At 40.0% G+C, this 21,271-nt stretch overlaps 1 protein-coding gene across 1 annotated transcript in view; it reads left to right on the top strand.

Moving 5' to 3' along the window:
* Mpped2 (metallophosphoesterase domain containing 2) overlaps positions 1-21,271 on the top strand; it is a 181,666-nt gene that overhangs the window by 153,815 nt on the left and 6,580 nt on the right. The window contains exon 5 of the mRNA XM_013019583.1: positions 20,409-20,524. Coding sequence (XP_012875037.1) covers positions 20,409-20,524 — 116 coding nt within the window. The remainder of the gene's footprint in view (positions 1-20,408; positions 20,525-21,271) is intronic.

Below are 21,271 nucleotides of genomic sequence, written 5' to 3'. Positions count from 1 at the left end.
AGAGGAGCAGGAGGATGAGGAGGAAGAAGAGAAAGCGCAGCCAACTCAAACTTGGAAGGGCCTGCAGCATCTACATCACTTTGGAGTGAGTTAAAAATCTCAGGCTCCACTATAGAAGTGCAAACCTTGGCCTGGGCCTTTCAGTTCATTGTGAACACTGTAAAGTCTGAGAAAAACTGCATCAGATAATTCTGCCTCTCCTGAATGTGTTCTTGTGTTGCATAAATACTTATCAGTTACCTAATATATGTCAGGCATTTGTTGGAGGTTCAGCAAAGACAAAAAAAAGTCCTTCCACCTAGTGCTTACAGCTTATAAATGAGGCAGATATTAAAGAAAATGAAATTATCTGTATACCATACTGAATGCTGTTATCTCAGGATGGCAGATTATGACATCATTGATGAAAAATAGGGTAAATCTTAGCACTCAACATTGATGGGCAGATGTAGAAACAGCTGCACAAAGCAGTTTAGGAACTTTTCTCAGAAGACACACTGATGTTAAAAACTCAGTGGTATCTGATGTTGTCTTTTTCCTGTGCTACCCTGGACACATTTTCCTGGTTTTCTTTACCCTGTAACTTATTGGAGTAAGCAAAACCAAACCAAGCCATGAGATCTGTAAACTGATTAACCTGAAACCAAACCCTAGTTCTGTCACTTACTGTGTCCTACAAGGATTACCATAGTGGGAGGTTGACACTTGTTGGTCGCAACAGAAATGGAACGTCCTGTCCCCAGTTACTGAAGACTCAGAGGGTCTACAGAAGAGAAATGAATGATGGTGGATGGGCAGATTTTGTTGGCAAGTATCTGTTGCTGGCTCAGGGACTCACCAAGCTCCTTCCTCTTCACTTTTTTTTTTTGAGCTGTCAGAAAATAGATTTCTCTCTCTTTCTCACTATAGGATGTTTATCCTGAATCTTCAAGGCCAGCATAGATTGGAGGTATTTTCTTAAATGCACAACCACTGGCTCAAGACTTTTCTATTTTAGAGAAAGCCAACAAACCACAGAAATGTCCATTTATTAAAATTAAAAGTCAGGCAATGCTAGTTGTGAAAACCCCTCATTAAAAGACTTCAGGATCAAGGCGTTCAACTAGCTGATCTGTGGCCATTTCACACAGATGATAGGTCACCAGACAAAAAGTGATGAGAGGGAATAACAGGCAGTAGTAACTCATTTTCCAGGGAGCAAAATTGTGGTTTCCTCATGCAAAACATTGGAAACAGCAACAACAAAAGTAAGCACAAATTTGTTTTCTGCAAAAGGTAATAGCTCCAAAAGCTTACAAATTAGAGTGCCTTCAGAACTCAATCAAAAACTGTCCATCTCTGAGTTTACACTGATATTTAGCCATCACTATTACTAGTGAAGGGCAAGTTGTTGTCTCCATTACATTGTGGAAATCAGGAATATTTCTGTTAAGCAAAATCAGCAATAAGTTTGCATTGATATAAAAATAATGATTTCAATCATAGGCTTCTCACCATCTTTAAGGGAAATGATAAATTTAGAAATACAGAAGTAGGATGATGAATGGATTGAAGTGTACCTAGAATGGAATCATAGTCACCATGGTTGGAGAAGTATGACCTGTCTTCTTTGCTTCTGATCTTCAGGGTCTTAATAGCTACTGATAGTAATAGGGGTAGGTAAGGAAAGGAGATGCCTTGTGATCTTGTGTCTCTCCCACTATGCTTTGTAATGGAAACTAGATGCCCTGGAAGAATCTCTCTTTTCTTCCATTCCCTGACAACTCCAGGTCCCCCCTCCCCTTCAATTCAGCAACAGTGCATGGACAGTGTGGTAGGCAGATTGATGATGAGCCGCTCAGGGATATATAGGTGCTGATTCCTAAGGCCTATGAAGCTTACATGGTCAAGTTTTGCAGATAAAATAAAATTAAGAATCTTTAGATAGGCAGATTATCTGGGATTTTTTTGAGGGAGGGGTGGTAAGCTCAGTGTAACCATCACAAGGACCTTGTAAGAGGATGGCAAGAAGGTCAGAGTAAGAAGAGGAGCTGGGACCCCAGAAGCCTAGATCAGAGTGATTCCTGGACAGGAGCTTGAAGGCTGTGAGCAGCCTCCAGAAACTGGAAAAAGCAAAAGAAATGGATTCTCCTATAGAGCCTCCAGTCTCTGTTTTCTTATCTGTAAAATAAGATGAGTCATAGCATCCACTATAAAGAGCTGTTGTGTGTCTTAATTGTGTTTATGCACACAGATTATTTAGAATTGTAGTTCCATTGCAAGCTTTATATTAGCTGTTATTAGAAGACATTATGGGGGGAAAAAAGTAGGGCAGGGTTTATTGTAACCTGATACATTTGGACCCTGTTCAGTTACATCGAGTTGAGAAGGTTTTTGTTGTTGTTTTCCTTTTTTCTACTGGGCTTCTCAGAGACTTTGCTATGGTAATGCTCACTGCCTACTTCCAAGTCAGAGGGGAATGCAACAGTACTTGTCAGATTTAGTTTGCCACAGAACTCTTTTTTAAATTTTATTATAAAGATGCTGTACAGAGGGGTTATAGTTACCTGAGTAAGGTAATGAGTACCCTTCTTGTCGAACATTGTTACTTCTTCCTTTGTTTTTCTTCTACTCCCCCATCTCTCTCCTATAGCTCCTACTCCTCCCCCGCTGGAAGTTGTTAAGTTCAGTTCCAACATAGTGTCTTGTAAGTATCACTGTTGTATTGGTTCCCATTTGTCCTTTGTCTTACCACTTTGTTATTCTCCTTCCCTTCCCCAAATCAGATAAATGTATATAAAAGGCACCAAAGCTGGGCACTGGTGGCTCTTGCCTGTAATCCTAGCTACTCAGGAGGCTGAGATCTAAGGATTTTGGTTCAAAGCCAGCCTAGGCAAGAAAAGCCATGAAACTCTTATCTCCAATAAACAACCAGAAAATGCTCACGTGGTAGTAGAGTGCTAGCTTTGAGCTGACGTGTTGAGGGACAGCTCCCAGGCCCAGAGTTCAAGCCCCATGACCAACAACAACAACAAAAAAAAGGCACCAAAACCAAAAATAGTGACAACGGGAAAAACCAAAAGGAACAAATGAAAGAAAAAAGAAATAACTTTGCCCAGAACATTAAAAATATCTTGTGTCCCTATCTTAGAGTTCATTTCAATTAGTATCATTTTATATGGCCATATATACATAGCTATTGAGCTATTGTGATCTTCTGCTAGGACTATCCTAGACATATACTAATTATTACAAATGAGGAAAACCATGGAGTCTAGCTTACTTCATTTAATATGTTTTTTCCAAGTCTTTCCATTTTTTTATGAATGGAGGGATATTCTTTCTTATGGAAGCATAGAATTTCATTGTGTATATATACCATATTTTCTTGATCCATTCATCTGCTGATGGGCATATGGTTTCATATTTGTGCTATAGTAAATAATATTACAATGAGATGCTTGTGCTAATAGATTTAGTATGGCATTGTTTGTGGTGATGTGGGTACATGCCTAGAAGTGAGATTGCTAAGTCATAAGGGAGCTCTCTATGTTTAGTCTTTTGAGGAACCTCCATACTGATTTCCAGAGTGGCTGAACAAGTTTACACTCCCACCAAAAATGCAGTAGGGTTCCCTTTTGGCCACATCCGCCCAGCATCTGTTGTTATTAGTTTTCTTAATTATGGTCATTGTAACTGTGGTAAGTTGGAATCTCAATGTTGTTTTGATTTGTATTTCTTTTATGGCTAGAGAAGTTGAGCCTTTCTTCATGTGTCTATTGGCCATTCTTATTTTCTCTTCAGAGAAGTCTCTTTAAGTCTTTAGCCCACTTATTAAAGGGGCAGTTGTTTCTTTGAGGATTTGTTTTTGGGGGATTTAATTTTTTGAGTTCTAAATATATTTTAGATATGAGGTCCTTGTCTGTTGTATGGCTAGTGAAGATCTTCTCCCAATCCTTGGGCTTTCTATTGATCTTGCTAGCTATGTCCTTTGCCATGCAGAAGCTCTGAAGTTTCATGCAATCCCATTTGTCCAACCTTTCTTTGATTTGTTGAGTTTCTGGGTCTTTATTAAGAAAAGTTTAGCCTGTGCCAAAGAGCCCTAGAGTTTCTCCTATTCCTTCCTGTAATGTTTTCAAGATGTCTGCTTTTACTTTGAGGTCTTTGATCCACTTGGAGTTGATCCTGGTGCAGGGTGATATATAAGGATCTAACTTTAGTTTTCTACAAGTGATTAATCAATTTTACCAGCACCATTTACTGAAGAGACTGTCTTTCTTCCATTCTATTTTTTGGCTCCCTTATCAAAGATTAGGTGGGTATAGGTCTATGGGTTCATTTCTGGGTCTTCAGTTCTATTTCATTGGTCCTCAGGTCTGACAAAACTCTTTTTGATGGAGAACATTCTCAGCAGATGAGAGTATGGAAAACATTGTCTTGGGAAAGACACCTTACTTCACCTCTTTCTAACTGCCAGCCCAGCCCCTAGAGATATCCCTTGCCTGGAGATTGGGGACTGGTTGAGGAGAACCATGTCCTTGGTATCCAGAACGGACAGAGTCCTGTCTCTAGCTTCACATTACTTTGCCATTATTCTCATCATTATTAATTAGTTATTCTATCAATTAGCTTGCTCCTGAGGATTAGGAGGTGCAACTGTCCTTGTTGCCATATAGTAACACAAGTTCCAGCCTGGCAACCTGGAAATATAGTTTATAGTTGAAGGGAAATGAGTTTATTTTCAAACTGGTGCTGTCAGTTTGTGAGTAAACAATTGAAAACTTGCACATCAAAATGATCATTGTACTCCTCAGAGTCAGCATTCTGACATAAGGACTCGTGTATTATATGGGATAAAAGCACAGTATTCATTCTAAGGCATATTTTAAAAACAAACAATAAACAAATCCAAACCATTTCTTTACAGAAGTAAGCCTTATGTAAATACAGACAATCTAATTCTGGAGAAATGCATTTTAAGAAAGCAGACCTTCCTCTCATAAGGATATTTTTCAAAAAAAATAAAACGTATGTAGTTAAACAAGTTTTTATTTTCTTGTTTGAATTATTTTAAAAGCTATAAAGAAGTAAACTATTGGCCTGTTTATTTTTAGCAGACACCTCCAGAAATCCTTGAGCCATTTTCTATTTATAAAACAGAAAATGTTTTCATTCAAATTTGCATGGTAATAAGAGAGAATGAGTCAGGGCAAAAAGAAAAATGAAATATTTTTACTTCAAGATTTAAAATGCATCATTAGCAACACTAAGAACTGACAAAGCAATTGACCTGGTTTTGTTTTGGGCTACTGAGAGGATATCCAGAAATTGAGCAATTGAACTTAACATTCTAAATAAGTAGATTGGGCCGGGCGCTGGTGGCTCACGGCTGTAATCCTAGCTACTCAGGAGGCTGAGATCTGAGGATCGCGGTTCAAAGCCAGCCCAGGCAGGAGAGACTATGAGACTCCTATCTCCAATAAACCACCAGAAAACTGGAAGTGGCGCTGTAGCTCAAGTGGTAGAGCGCTCACCTTGAGCTGAAGAGCTGAGGGACGGCGCCCAGGCCCAGAGTTCAAGCCCCACCACCGACCAAAAAAAAAAAGTAGATTGGGAATGAATGAGTGTGAGATTTCAAAGAGAAGTGAATTTGAAATGAGGGTATAGTCTGGGTTTTCTGAGTTCCATGGCTGAATGAATGCTAGTGAACTTCGATAATTTCCTACTTAAATCATTTCAATATTACCTTACATAGAACATTTATAATTTCATCATCTTTCAAGGCATTAAAAATGAAGGTGAAATCTTGGTTGAATAAATTCAAACGCTATCAAAGACTGTAGAAACTCAAAGTAAATGACCACAGCAACTAGGGGGTAGTAAGGAGCTGATGAGTTCCACCTTTCTATTTTGTATTTTGTATCATGTTATTTTCCTAAGATTTACAGAAGTAGTAGTGGTAATAATAAGATTAACAATAAAGCTGGGTGCTGGTGGCATAGACACGTAATAAGCTACTCATGAGATTGAGATCTGAAAATCAGAGTTCAAAGCTAGCTTAGGGAGACAAATATTGTCTCTAATTAACAGCGGAAAGGAAATGTGAACTAAATGGTAGAGTGGGAAAAAAAGCAAAAAAAAAAAAAAAAGCTAAGCAAGGGCAGAAAGCACTGAGAGCCTTCAGTACTGCCAAAAAAAAGTTTTTATTTAAAATGTAAAAATAACAAAGTGGTTATTATGTGTCAAGTGTTGCACTAAGAGCTTCATGTAGATTATTCCATTTGTCTCAACAGTCTATCAAGGACATAGATAATGTAATTATCTCCATTTTATTGATGGGAAAACCAAGAATCATGGATGTGCAATAACTTGCCAAAATTCACACCGTGGAAGTGCTAGAGGTGCTCTAGGAACAAGTACGACTCCAGATTCACACTGGTAGGGGTGCCCTGCTTGCTTACGGAGAGACACTGAGCCAGCAGTGAACATCAATGTAAATCTGGATGATTATGTCATTTGTCCTTTTATGCTAAAATAATCCTAGGAAAAATTTATATCACCCAAAGGACTATTCTGAGCAAAATATGTTATATGCACATCTGAAATGCCAGAAGAATACCACTTGGTACAATTAAAGCACACACAATATCATTAGAGCTCAAAAAATTAAACCAACCAAAAATAATTTTTTTTGTCAGTCATGGGGCTTGAACTCTGGGCCTAGGCGCTATGCCTGTGCTCTTCAGCTAAAGGTGAGCACTCTACCACATGAGCTATAGCTACACTTCCAGTTTTCTAGTGCTTTATTAGAGATAAGAGTCTCATAGACTTTCCTGCCCTGGCTGGCTTTGAACGGCGATCCTCAGATCTCAGCCTCCTGAGTAGCTAGGATTACAGGAATGAGCCCCCGGAGCCCCTGGCTTGAAACTGTTCATTTTTAACAGATAAAATGTAACAGGTTTCGCACGGGGAGGGGGGGAGGGGGAGGGAAAGTAAATGGGAAGACTTGGGAAAAATTATATTAAGCAAAGAAAGCCAGACCAAAAGAAACATAAATGGCATGTTTTCCCTCATTTGTAATAATTACAATGTACCTATAAATCTACAAGGAAACATAATGAATGGTAAAAGACAAAAAATTACAGTTGGATAAACTCAATTAACAGGACTCTAAATATTCACACAATGAGACCAAAGGAAGATATCTTAAGAGAGGATCACAAAGGCTCAATAGTTATGTGCATGTAATCATGTAAAATAATGTTTATCAAAATGAACTCCAAAAATGGAAACAAAATGTTTTCTGTTATTTTGCTTTTTATTTTAAAAAAGTCTCCTCTATTGCTGTTTTTGATTTGTGTACCTTTGTAGTTACCTGTTTTAGGGAGGGTAAGGGGAAGAACAGAAATGGAGGGACAAAGGGTGAACAAATGCAGCAATGATACTCACTAGACACTACATTGAAAATGAACTATACAACTTGTGGGGGAGGGGGCCAGGAAGCAAATACTGAGAATAAAGGAGGGAAGAAGTGACACTGTTCAAAATGAAAATTACTCATTACCTGACTTGTAACTGTAACCCCTCTGTACATCACCTTTATAATAAAAACAAAAATAAATAAATAGAAAGCAATAAAGTGAAAGTTAAATACGCAATTTTAAAATTTGAGTAGCCATTTTCAAAAGTAAACAAATTCAGTAAAGTTTGTCCTAATCCTTCATTTTATCCTGTTATCATTTGAACATATGTATAGTATAAAAATATTAAGATATTTTCATATTTCATTTTGTACAAAGCATCCACATCTAACATCATAGCATATCTTAATTCAGACTAGCCATATTTCTTGTGCTTAATAAACATGCAGCTGTTATCATGTTAGTCCACACTGAGTTGTGAGGTGTGTGTGAGAGAGAAAGAGAATATATATATATATATATATACATGAGAAGAACCTATACTTAATGTGTTGTGACCTATTCTAACCTCCAATCACATATATAATCTGGACCATACTCTTGGGCAATACTCTAAACTGTCCAGGGTTTATCAAGAATATTTTCATTCTGGTTTCATCAGGAATATTTTCTGATGTATTTGGACTCAGACATTTTACTAGATCTTGGGAGACATCAAGATGAATCAGAGATGGCTTGTGGTCTGGTGGGGCATATAGATATACCCATCACAAAGTTTTGGCTAAGTCAGTGCTTCTTAGAATAAAGTGAGAAATGCAAACACACACACACACACATACACACGTACACACACACACACACACATACACATGAACACACGCATGCACGCACACACCAGCAATAATGCAAAGCATGATGAATACCACAATAAGGATTAAACAAAAGGCTGAGGAGATTGGGGACAACTTCTTAAGGGAAACTATAATTGTGAGTTGAGCCTTGAGGGCACAGTAAAATTTTAATGGGCAGAGAGAGTGGAGGACAGTTTTGCCTATGACTGTCTTGTTATCCCAACCAGATGGCAGATTGGTAAAGGGTGGGACATTGCCTCACATTGTATTTATATCTCCCCAGAGTGCCTTGCCATAGTTTTGCAGTAGAAGGTACTCAGTGAATGCTGAGTCCAATTAATAATGCATGGTTGGCTAGCACTCGGTGAGGGACACGCCTGGGTCTCTGTGCTGGCTTTAACCTCTGAATTGAAGGGGCAGTGTCAGCTTTTCACTCATTCTTCTGATTGTGTGTACTGCCAGCGCGCAGTCACAGTTTTCTCACTTTACTAAGTCGGTCTGGACTGAAACTAGTCATTTAGAGCCAAAATGGTAGATAAGTGGGGACCAGTGCTTTAAATTCCGTCTGACCTACTTGTCACTTATTCCAATTCCTCTGAACTTTCAAACAGCCTAAACTGGCCACACGGACAGGCAGCAACCTGGGAATTGGAAGGTGCTGGATCAGAAGGGCTTTCCTTTTATTTGTGACTCCAAACTGATGTTTGTTTGACAATCCTGCTTGAGTCATAGGAATTATGAGCACAACTTAGGAAACAGGAATTCAGAGAGGGCACTTTCTCAAGGTTACACAGCAAGTAAGTGGGAAGAGGCATAACTGGAACTCATGTCTTCCAGTATCTAAGTCAACATCTTCTGTTAAGTGAACCTGGCCTACCTTATTCCAAAGGTTTTGCAATGAATCTACTCACATTTCCTGAAGTGTGAGGCATGGACAAAGGTAAACTTACTGGTGAAAGGATGAAAATGGTAACTTGAAAAATAAAAACTAAATGGTTGATAGTATTGAGATTATAATAATATTAACATTCATCATGTCAAGAGCTTACTATGTAATTCTTTCTTTCCTTTTTGACAATACGGGGGTTTGCACTCAGGGCTGGAATCATGCCTTTGGTCTTTTTTTGTTGTATTTAATTATGAGATAAGGGCTTGCTTTTGCCCCCTCTTACCCAGGCAGGCCTAGACTGAGATCCTCCTATTTTTCCTATGAAAGCTGGGAGACAGACATGTGCTGTTAGGTTGAAATAGAGTCCCATGAACTTCTTTTTCCCAGGCTAGCTGGGAACTATGATCCTCACAGTCTCTTACCTCCTGAGTCACTAGGATTACAGGTGTGAGCCACCAGATCCCAGCCCCATTTCACTCTTGATATAGACTGTGCTGAAGGCATTACATACCTGATGACATTTAATCCTCACAATAAGCCTGTATGTTTGGTATTACTATCTCCATTTTATAGATGTGTGAGCAGATCAGACAGGTCAGCTTGTCCAAGGTCAAACTGCTAAGTAGAAAGCAGTACAAATTCAGACTCAGACTTACATGCAGCCCTGGTTTGCACTACAAAACTTTGTTCAGGCCAAGTCTGCATAAGTGTTCTTGGCCAAATCATTAAGATTTTTGTTTCCATACATTACTTTCTCTATACCTTGCTCATCTTATCAGGGTTATTTTGATCTACTACTTGGGGAAGTGACTTGTAAAATACAGACTATTGTGTGTGTGTGTATATATATATATGTATTTATTTCTTTATATATGCATATATATTGATATATTGTATATATGTACTATAGCTATATATATATCTATATATAACTATATGTGTGTCTATATCTATATATGAATATATGTCTATATAAACATATAAAGATCACTATACATAATACATATAGGGAACCATATATAATATACATAACTATATACATATGAAACTAGATATATAAAATAATAGTTATCCACACTTACACTGAAATTTTTCCATCAGAAGAAAGATGTACACTGCCAATGGAATGGTTCCCAATACTGAAGGTGCTTCAGACATGTGTATTGAATTATTTAAATGAACAAATGCCTTTTGGTTGCAAAAATCGCTTTCACCCTTCCCTAAATGAAGACAGAGTAGAAAGAATGAAGGGAGGCCCTATGTCAATTTCCTGAGGAAAAATCTCCCAAATCTACTCATTTTTCCACTCTCTAGAAAACACTGCTTTCTACTGAGAGTTAAGTCAGAGTACATATGACAATTTTTATGCTAATTTTTTTTGTCTCTCCACTATTTTTTTAAAGTAAGGTATAATAAGTAGAAGGGGTGAGGTGGGGATTACCCATTATTGCTGTTCTCCCAAATAACTACTTGACATGTTGGTCTGGTTTTCTTTTACTGCTGTTGCTGTTTTTATTTTAAACAATTTTTTACTTTTCTATTAACGCAAATGAATGTATAATTTCTCATGAAGCCCTTATGAAAATTTGTTCTTAACTCAATTCTATTGATAAACATGCATCTGTTCAGTATCAGTGGCTGGGAACACAGTGGTGACCAGGCTTGAGTCACCGAACTTCAAATCTATCTTCTTCAATTTATTTAATTAATTTTTTATGTGTATATATGCTAGTTCTGGGCCCAAGCACTGTCCCTGAGTTGTTTTTGTTTTGTTTTGTTTTGCTCAAGGCTAGCACTCTACCACTTCAGCCACAGCTCCACTTCCTGCTTTGGGGTGGTTAATAGAAGATCAGAGTTTCTTGGACTTTCTTGATCAGGCTGGTTCAAACCACAATCATCAGATCTCAGCCTCCTGAGTAGCTAGAATTACAAGTATGCGCAACTGGCTCAAATCTACCTTTTTTGTTTAATGTCTGAGTAGAATTTTCTTGTCTGTTTATCAATGATATGCTTTGGATCTGCTTTTCAGGTGGTAGGCTTTTTTTTTAATTTTATTTTATTTTATTTGTGAACATACTGTACAGAGGGGTTACAATTGCATGGGCAGGATAATGCGTACATTTCTTACCTAGCATTGCAGCCTCCTCCTTTGTTTACCCTTCCCATCCCTTCCCAGCCTCCCCCCTCCCCCCCATCCCAATCCTTCTCCTTTCCCCCTCCCCCCCACCCCCTTCCCCCCCCAGGTGGTAGGCTTTTTTAACTAGAGAAATCCTCCCTCCTAGCTGTTGACCCCTCGATGCCCCCAAATATTAAGCAGTACACAAAAGAAAACAGCATTAGCAACATAAACGTGTGATGTCTGCATAAGCACTTTCTAAACCAAACCAAACATAATAAATTGTACTAGTCTCTGTTTAGGGACCGAAGTTTCATTGGTCTATCCCTCTCCATTAAGATCAATCCTTCAGAGTTCACTGTGTAACCAAAGGCCCGCTAATCCTGAGCCAACCTTTCTTATTCTTATGCCTGGGAAATCAAGATTGGAAAAGTGGCTTCTACTTGCTTATTTCCTGTGACAACTCTGCAGGTTCTGTTCATCCTATTCCTTAGAACCAGCCACGCATGTGACACAACCTGTCCTCATGGACTCCGTCTCTTCTTGGAGATGGCTCTCTGTTTCATGGCCCTGGTTTCAACTACAGAGCCTTATTTGGGTACATATAAGATGTAAAGAAAGTTGAACTCCCACCTACAGTCTGGCCATATAAACTTCAGGCCATTTCTTAACTGGGGGTAAATCTACTTTGGGAATTTCTAGAATATTACTCAGGTCAGTCAGTCTGATGATGTTCCTTGAGCCCCTGTAAAACTGTTACTTAGAAATAAAGGCCATTGCTTAAAGATTCCTGTTAAGGACAACTTTATGAAATGGATTGCTGTTGACTTGTGGAAACTGTGTAGAATTTTGTTTTCCCAGTGCTTCATTTGTCAGAACCTGGCTCACAATATGCATCCAAGTCAATAACTATTGAATAAATGAGTAGGTGATCAGGAAGTTTCCTCACTGAGCTCATCCTCTCTGCAGTTTCAACACATTAAGTATGTGCTTCACAAAGAAAGAGACTCGGAGTTATTATCCCTGCCTCCTTATGACCAAGCTTAGTGCCTGGCAGATGCTAAACATTCAGAAACATTAGATGAAGAATGAACATGGTGTTGGATGCCAGTGGTTTACACCTATCATCAGTCCTATGTACTCAGGAAGCTGAGCTCGGAGTGTCTACATTTGAAGCAAGCTTGACCAGAAAAGTCCAGACTCTAATGTCCAATTAACTGGCAAAATATAGAATTAGAGTTGTGGTTCAAGTGGCAAAGCTCCAGATGTGAATAAAAAATATAGAGTAAAAACACAAAACCCTGAGCTCTAGCCCCAGTGCTGGCACACACACACACACACACACACACACACACACACACACACACACACTCCACAATGAATATAAAATATCCACATCATGGATTATTGTGCAGTCACAAACTGGAATGGATTTCTGACACATGATAGGACATGGAAAGACCTTAAAAACATTATGCTAAGTAAAATAAGCCAAACACAAAAGGGTAATTGTTGTCTGATTCCACTTTTATGAGGTACCCAGAGTAATCAAATTCACAGAGACAGAAAGTGCAATAATGGTTACTAAGACTTTGGGACCTGTGACGGGCTGAGGAATTATTGTTTCATGAGCTTCTATATGGAGTGATGACAAAATTGGGGATACATATTGGTGATGGTTACCCAACATTAGGAATATACCTAATGCAATGGAATTACACACTTAACATGGTTAAAGTGAAAAATTTTGTACCATATGTATTTTATCACAAGAAAATCTTCCCTATGTTCTTCTTCCTAACTCCTCTCCACCTATTAAGTCTTACTTTTCTTTCTAACCTGTAAGGTGGGTGCTGTGATATCCCTCTTTGAAGAATCCTTCCTGCTGGGCGTTAGGTACAAGTGCTGTTTTTATTGATCTGGCTGCTCAGTTTGGAGTCTTTTCCTGTCAAGGTCTCTTCTTCTGACTAAGGGTACCTAGACCTTTGATGTCTTCAGCAGCAAAACAAAGGGATACTCTGTAAGCATTGGAGCATCCCAGAGCCTTTTCCCCTGCACCAAGAAGGCACAAGTCCTGCTGTGATATGATGTTTGGGCAGACTTCCTTTGTGTGATGGATGGACAGAGTTTCCTTCACAGTCCTATGGAAGAAAATGGACTGAAGATATTTCTCTTCCTGCTATGAACTGGTTTGCAAGATTAAAGGCCAGGATATTCAAGAGGGCTAGGCATACACGATAACATTATTATTTAACAATCAGAGCCTACTGTATTTGAAAATAGATCATAAGGTCTTATTTCTCAATTCTTAAAGCAAATTCTGTTCATACTACCTCCTTTCCAGCAGGGGAAAGGAGAAATGGGCAGAAGAGGCTTAATTGACATTTTCTACTTATTAGTTATAAAGCAGAGGCACAGTTGGCATATTGGTGAAAACTTCAGTATGTGATCCCTTGGTTTAAGTAGCTCCTCCCTATTCTCCCCTCCCCTACCCCCACAAAAAAGTGTCTAAAAATTCCCCTCCCTCCTGCAGCTGAATAGTTAAAATATTAATTCACCATTTCCATTTTAGATTTTTTGGTGCATATTATTTTCATCATGTCATTGTGAATCTAATTAAAGATTAAGCTAACATCTGCACCTCTTAAATCCTTACATAACTGTTATTCAATATAGAACTCTCTAAAAACTATTCTATTCACTAGGACTTTCTTTTTTTAGGGGGTGGGGTCTGGTTTTGGGGCCTGAACTCTGGGCCTGGGTGCTGTCCCTCAGCTCTTCAGCTCAAGGCTAGCGCTCTACCACTTGAGCCACAGCGCCACTTCTAGCTTTTTTCTTTTTGTTTATATGATGCTGAGGAATCGAACCTAGGGCCTCAGGCATGCAAGGCAAGCGCTCTACCACTGAGCCACCTTCCCAGCCCTAGAATTTGATTTTTTGAGGGGGGAGGTCCCGTCGTGGGGTCTGAACTCTGGGCCTGGGTGCTGTCCCTCAGCTCTTCATCTCAAGGCTAGCGCTCTACCACTTGAGCCACAGTGCCACTTCTGGCTTTTTTCTTTTGGCTTATGTGTTGCTGGGGAATCGAACCCAGGGCCTCATGCATGCAAGGCAAGCACTCTACCACTGAGCCACCTTCCCAGCCCCCGAGGACTTTCTATATTGCTATGTAAGGTCCTCTCCTTTTTTTATTAGCTGCATAATTTTATCATGGCTGCATAGCAGCTGATTTGACAGTTTGTCAATTACTTACAATCATAATCATTTTTGTAAAGACATTATATAGTTGTTACTTGTATGTGTAGAGGGATTGCTATATGATAAATGCTAAGAATTAAAAAGATCAGACTCAAAAAAGAAAGAAAGAAAAGAAGCCTAAATTGTACATGAGAGAGTTCAGGTGATTATCTCAGCTTCCATTTTTTTTCCTTTCCTATCCAATCACATAGACCGTATTAGTCGCCAGGTCTGCCCTTTATCAAAACAGCGTCTCTTTGTGTCCCAAGAACCGCTTAACAAAAGCCAAGCTACAAAGTCCCATGGAAAAGATGGGACAAGACAGCTGGTGAGAGAGAAGCCAGCACTACCTACCTTTTGGTGGCAGCTGGGCTAGCATACTGGCTAGGCAGGTTTCCCAAGCAGCTGCATGGGGGAGAAATCTTGCCCTGGAATTCTGCTCCCCACCCCCTAAAGCAATGTCCACTGGTATGTGTCTCTTTCATGCACAAGGTATGAAGAAGCCACTCTGTGGGCAAAGGCAAAACAGCTCTTTTAATTACATAGGAGAATGACTTTCAGGTTGCCAAGGAAGAAAGGAGACTTGAAGAGGAGGTGGAGGGAAAAAGCCAGCTTCTTCAAATCTAGAGCAAAGAAGGGAAAACAAGGCAGGGAGGGAGGGAGTGGAAGGATAGAGGATAGTGTCTGCCTTTCATCTGGATATTCAAGATGACACATCTGGTGCCAGGGAAACTGCTATTTCAAACTGTCGGGGAAGCTTCGCAGTCAAGGGAGGGCTGAGCTGTCAGGTGAGCTAGAGATCAAGAATGATCATGACAGCTTCATGGCATGCTAGAGGGGCTGTGAAGTGCAGGGCGATTTTAACCAGTGGTGGTTAAATTAGCTTGGACCAGGTATGATGTACAGGCTGTGAAGAAAGCTGTGAATCTAAAGGGCCACCATTCAGAAAAGGCAAAGCTATGTGAAAATTGCCTCCTGTGTCAGAGTTGTGCTGAATGGAGGTGCCAGGTGGTGGTGATGGCATTAATTACTAGCTTGTCAATTCCTCCAGTGAACTCTCTGAGTCTCCTATGATAAATATTCCAGGGACTCAGGATAACCCTTGCTCTGAACTTCCCCCAATTCAGTATCTTGTCAGAAATCTAACCACCTGCACTAGCTGGCTAAGCAGCCCTGACTAACCGTTTTGCCCTGTGTTCTCACATTCCACAGGATTGTCTATGCAAGACTGAGCGGGCAAGTTGAGTGAGTGACTTTCTGAAAAACTTCCACTAGAAATGAACTGAGGAAGTGCCTTTTAATAAGTAATCAGCTGGAAGAAATCAGGCTCTGTCTAGCCATCTAGTGATGCTTGCCTAATCACTGGAGACTTTTTCAAATGCCCTAGGACAGGAGAGTCTATGATTTGTTGAGCCCTGGCTTGGAAAATTCTAGAAAGAAGATACAAACAGCTGTGTGTGTATACATGGATGCCTACATGCATTTCCATTGATAAGATGATCATTTGTAAATTAAGACCTACTTGTTTACATTCCTACCAGTACTTTGCTGAACGTTTTATATGTGTTACCTCCTCTTAGCCACATAGACAGAGAGTATCTCTATCTGAAAGATGAGGAAACTGAAGTACAGAGAAGCCAGTAACTGGCAGGTAGGGAACGTAAACAGGAGTCTGTTTGACTCCATAATCCATGCTTTTAACCTTTGCCTTTAAAATAAGAATGGCTAACTTTTATTGGGCCTCTAGGTTCCCATGGCTCTAAGTAGTACACAGCCATCCTGCCAGGTCCTGAGATGGAGTGCTGCTGGAGCTCTTGACCCTCTACTTCAGAGCTTCTGTGCAGGACCCCGTGGAACTGTCCTGGGGCCCCTAAGCCATAATCAACCCTTGTAGGAGGTGCCAGAGAGACCCTATCAATAACACGTGTGTAGGTAGCCAGCACAGGACCTTGATCTTTCGTGGATGCTGACCTCCACCATAGCCAGGAACCTGAATAGCATACCTGAGCACAGGCACCAGCTTCCCATCTCTAAATCCTGCTTTCCCAGGACATGCCCTCTGAGGTTTGTGGAGGAGTAAACAGCCATTCATCTGTCCAAGCCTCCCTGGATTTATGGCCTGACAGTTCCCTCCTGCCTGCACCACTGCACTGTGTACTGCAAACACATATGACCTTTGCTGTGATTTCATCTCAGCTCACTTCCATCCAGAAAACCTGTTTTGTATTGACATTGTGTAGAGCAAGTTCTGCCTACGTTAACTCCCTTATCCCATAGTCCTAGCCCCAGGAACTCCAGCCTGAGTGGCCAAGTACCAGCAATTCCAAGAGCAAGGACAGGTGCCTTAAAAACACCCTCAGTTTCCATCCATCCTGTGTCTTTGGACCAGTGGAACTGCCCTCCTTCCTTCCAGAGTTTTCTAATCTCTCTCAAGGAGTGGATGGGTTAGGGGCTCAGATTGGATCATTGGCCATAAGGTGCTTTGTGGGTCATTTTCTTACAAGTTGGTTCCCATGTGGTAATTGTTAGTCACAGCTATTATTAAGTCCTTGGCTGAAGCAATAGACATTGTTGCTTGGATTCTTCCCATCCCCCCTCCCCTCTTAACCCCCCATTGCTACAGAACAAAACCCATTGTGGAGATCTGGAGGTTGGCTGTGCACATATTTTCCAGGGAACCCCTGATGGGCTCACTGCTAAGGTTTCATGTTTCAGGTTGAAACTAGCTGGATAAAGCATTATTCACTGGCGATGACACACTCCCTTTCTGTACAGACATTTCTCCCACACTAGACTGGGGGCCCTCACAGGCCATTTAGGCCATTCACCAAGAACAATTGACAGTATTAATTCAGATCCTTGCTACTCTACACAGAACGAAAAAATGTTAGGATTTTTAGATCACAGGAAGATCGTTATATATCCAATTCAGCCATCTGCACTCTGAGGTGTAGGTTAGGAAAAAAAGGAGGGAAGGGCCTCTGTAAATGAGGCAGGTGTATGTGTGTGTGTGTGTGTGTGTGTGTGTGTGTGTGTGTGTGTGTGTGTCTTCTTCCCAGCCCTGAAGACAGGAAGCTGCTGAGTTTGCTTCCTTTGTGTATTAGGCTTTTTCATAAGACATAAAAGCAATCTTAAAATCCTGTAATTGAGTCCACCTACTTGTTTCTTCCTCCGATGAGGAAACTAGCCCAGTGAGAATCCTTCTTTTATCTAAGGTCCAACTGAGCTAGTGAATTGGGAAGAATGAAAATTAACACACAGGGCTCCCGACTTCTGTGTGCCCCATTTATTAAGCCATTCTGGGATGATTCTGGAATGAACCTATCATTGGGCTGCTTTTCCCATTGGTTGGCCATTGCCTTGTGGAAGGACTTTACCTGGAGGTACAGAGAAAGGAAAAGCCCCAAGAAAGACCATATCCACTATGTTTTTGTTAAGGGCCTCCTCAACTGCGTCATTCTATGTCATCTCCTGGAATTGCAGTGCTCATCCTGAAAGCCAGTATGGAACAGCTATGTGTTCCATTAGATATGTGCGACCTCCAAAGTGAAATTGGACCAGAAATTCCAAGGAAAATCAGACTGTGCAACTAGCAAATCTAGATTTAAATCTTGACTCTAGCTTTAGGCCCTGTGTTCAAACTCCAACATCAGGAAAAAAAAATTGTCCCACTACTTATTGGTTCTGGAAACATGGACAAGTAACTTTTAATCACTGATGTCAGGTTTTCATCTAAATATAGAGTGATAATACATGCTTGAAGAATTGTTGTGAAGAGTTCAAAAATCTGTAAAAGCTCTATAGAAAGCTTATCAGGAACCCGATAAATGCTTCTTTTCCTGTAACTTAGCCTCCCTGTCTCTCTCATGCATATATAAGTTTGAGGTGAAATGAAAGCCAGACACTTTAAAGCTTTACCCTTAACTTAAAAACTTCTGGGTTTTGTCACAAGCTTAACATTAACCAAATTAGATTTGGTTTATCTGTAGACCAGGAGTTCATCATAATCTTTCCCTGGACACTTATGGAACTGAGCACTTCCTGGAGGGGTGGGAGGTATGGATATAGGATCCTAAGAGAATAATCTTTAAAGTTGAAAAGACCCCTTCCCCCCAAAAAAAATTAACTATTGTTCCTTTGACTCAAAAAGCCCCTACAGTGGCTTGAGTATGCAGAGCTGTCAGTTTTCAGCAAAATCAGAGCCCCTCAGTACACTGGCAACTTGGGTGTGTTTAAACCCTGTCAAACTCTTCTTTATTTGCCATCCAAACAAGAACCATAGGCACAGAAGCTTGTTTTCAAATTTTAAGAAAGCAGATGTTTCTGCTTGTTTTTCTTTCTGTCTCTCTTCTGCCAAAATGCTAACTGGGTTCCCACTGGATTCTGAAGTTGTTTGTTTGTTTGTTTTTGTTTTTTAAATTTTAAGACAAATCTTAATTTCTCAAAGGATTCCAAAAGTTTAAATGTGGAAATACAAAGAAAGTACCTAGAATACTACCTTGATGTAAACACTCAGTAAGTAACTGTTTTCACAAACTTCTTCATCTTCTTCTACCTCCTCCTAGTAGTAGTAAACGTAAGTTTTCTTAGAATGGCACTTGGGAAGTAATTAGGAAATAAATCAGATAGTTTCTTTCTTTCTCTTTGTAGTTAGCATTATACAATCTCTTCATTCTAGAAGTTGCTCTCTACCGAAACTTTAGTGGGAATTGATTTTCTTAGTGGTACTGTGAATGGTGAAGTATCATCCTTTCACCCCTGGTCTTGATTATACACCTAAATACATGTTATATCACTGTTTTTGAGTTGGAATTCTTGAGAAAATCCTATTAGTTGGTCAAATGACTGTCTTTAAATAAAAGTGCACTTCTTCTTTTTATGATTGGTGAAGTCAGGGTCACGTCTTTTAGTAAGCATCGAAGGGGAAAGTTAAGCTGGAAGGGGAAGGTCAAACTGGAAGAGAAAGTTGGGCTTAGCCAGGAAATATTCTTTTTTATGTATGGCATAGCAAATTGGAATTTTCCTATGCAACAAAAGCAAGTCTGTTTCAAAGAATACTGTTTAATCTAGATATTGTGGATAGGACAATGCAAGGAAATACTTTGTACTAATGTGATTTAGGCTACAGTATTTGTATGGAAAAATTCATCATCCTTTGTTATAAACAGTACATTTATTTGTAAGTGAGACCTCGTCTCCAGTGGAGAGATGCTTGTTAAATGGACAAAGTCCTTGTTCCCTCACATCAATCTCAGAAACTCATTTCAGGAGCACTGTGCTCCTGTGAAATGCTCACCATTGCTGTCCAGGGGGTAAATTCCAGAGTGACCAAGACTGTACCCCACTGTCTTCCCTCACTTGCTTTCGCATTACTTTTTAGAGCTCCCCTCCTTGTTCCCAACAACCTCAGTCCAGAGAGTACTGAAGGCATCTTAGTAGACAAATAGTCTTCCACAAACCACTGGTTCTTTCCTCTGGGGACATTCGTAAGAATCTTTCCAGTGGAGTACTTCCACAGTGATGGGGAGGGTCAAGGAGTACTGATGGGATTTCTTAGCTCTGAGGCACTCCAGGAAAGCTAGATAATGCTTTGGATCAGGGCTGGGTATCTTGGGAAGCCCTGAGATTTGGGGGAAGACAAAGCATTGTCAAAGTTTTGATAGAAGCCTGCTGGGAAAGTCTTCACTGGAAAGCTTCCCCGTGCCCCTTTCGAGTGGAACAATTCATAGGCTCCACACCCGCTTTCAAATGGATGGGTTTTGAAGCAGTCAACAAAAAAGCATCCTGCTGCCAGAGCCAACCATCAAAAAAAGAAGAGAGAGCAATGCAAACCATGGGGGAATGTGCGAGGGAGAAATATTGCAGTGCAGAGATGTGGCTCTGCTGGTCTGATACCCTGTGCATTGTCTCCCCTAAAGGACCCCATGGTTTAATGGATGGGGCTTTAACCTACCCAGAGGTCAGTCTCTGCTGGACAAGTGGAACCTCATCCCTGAGGGCATCGACATACTTATGACACATGGACCTCCTCTAGGTAAGTGAAGCAAAGGTTGTCCTTTAGTCCTTTAGCAGATGCCTTTTTTTTGCAAGCATAATGAATAATGCTTCAGGGACATAATCATTTTCCTCCAAAAAAAAAAGCGGGGGGAGTGAATACAAAAAAAAAAGTCAATGTCTTTAAAGAAACCCAGTATGATAATTAAACTCAGCAGTTCTTCCAGGCTTACAGGTGTTCGTGAAATTAAATTTTTTGATTTAGTTGAGTCAGGGAAAAAATCAAATGAGTACAGAGCGCTACAATCGTTTGAGTTTGATAATTTATTTTAAGAACTGCATTCACTTTGGAATAAGGGGGTGGGGTGGGGAACAGAAGGAAGGCATAGACCTACCAATCACAGGGCTTTTGAATAGCAATGAAATGATAGAAACTTCTGTTCAAAGGATCTCATTTTCCATTTCCACATAATGCTGGAACCTGGGGTATCTTTAAAGTTTAACATTTGAGCTGATTATGGGAGAAAAGAATCTTTTTAAAAAAAGATAAATTGTTCTGGAAGGACTTGGGCTGAAAATTACTTAAGGATACTCATTCTCCAAGCTTATCAGGTGTGCATTCAGGTTTATATTGTCTGTGTGCTTTAAAGCTACCCCGTACTTCCCAGATTATGGATGAGAACATGATTATTTGACTTATTTAATTATCTCCCAGTTATTCCTAAGATTGTGATACAGCTGATGTTTCTTACTTTCTTCCTTCCTTCCTTCCTTCCTTCCTTCCTTC

The sequence above is a fragment of the Dipodomys ordii genome, unplaced genomic scaffold, assembly GCF_000151885.1.
Source record: "Dipodomys ordii isolate 6190 unplaced genomic scaffold, Dord_2.0 Scaffold46, whole genome shotgun sequence".
In the NCBI taxonomy this organism is placed as follows: Eukaryota; Metazoa; Chordata; class Mammalia; order Rodentia; family Heteromyidae; genus Dipodomys; species Dipodomys ordii.
The sequence above is the reverse complement of the archived record's forward strand: the minus strand, read 5'-3'. Positions and strand labels throughout refer to the sequence as shown.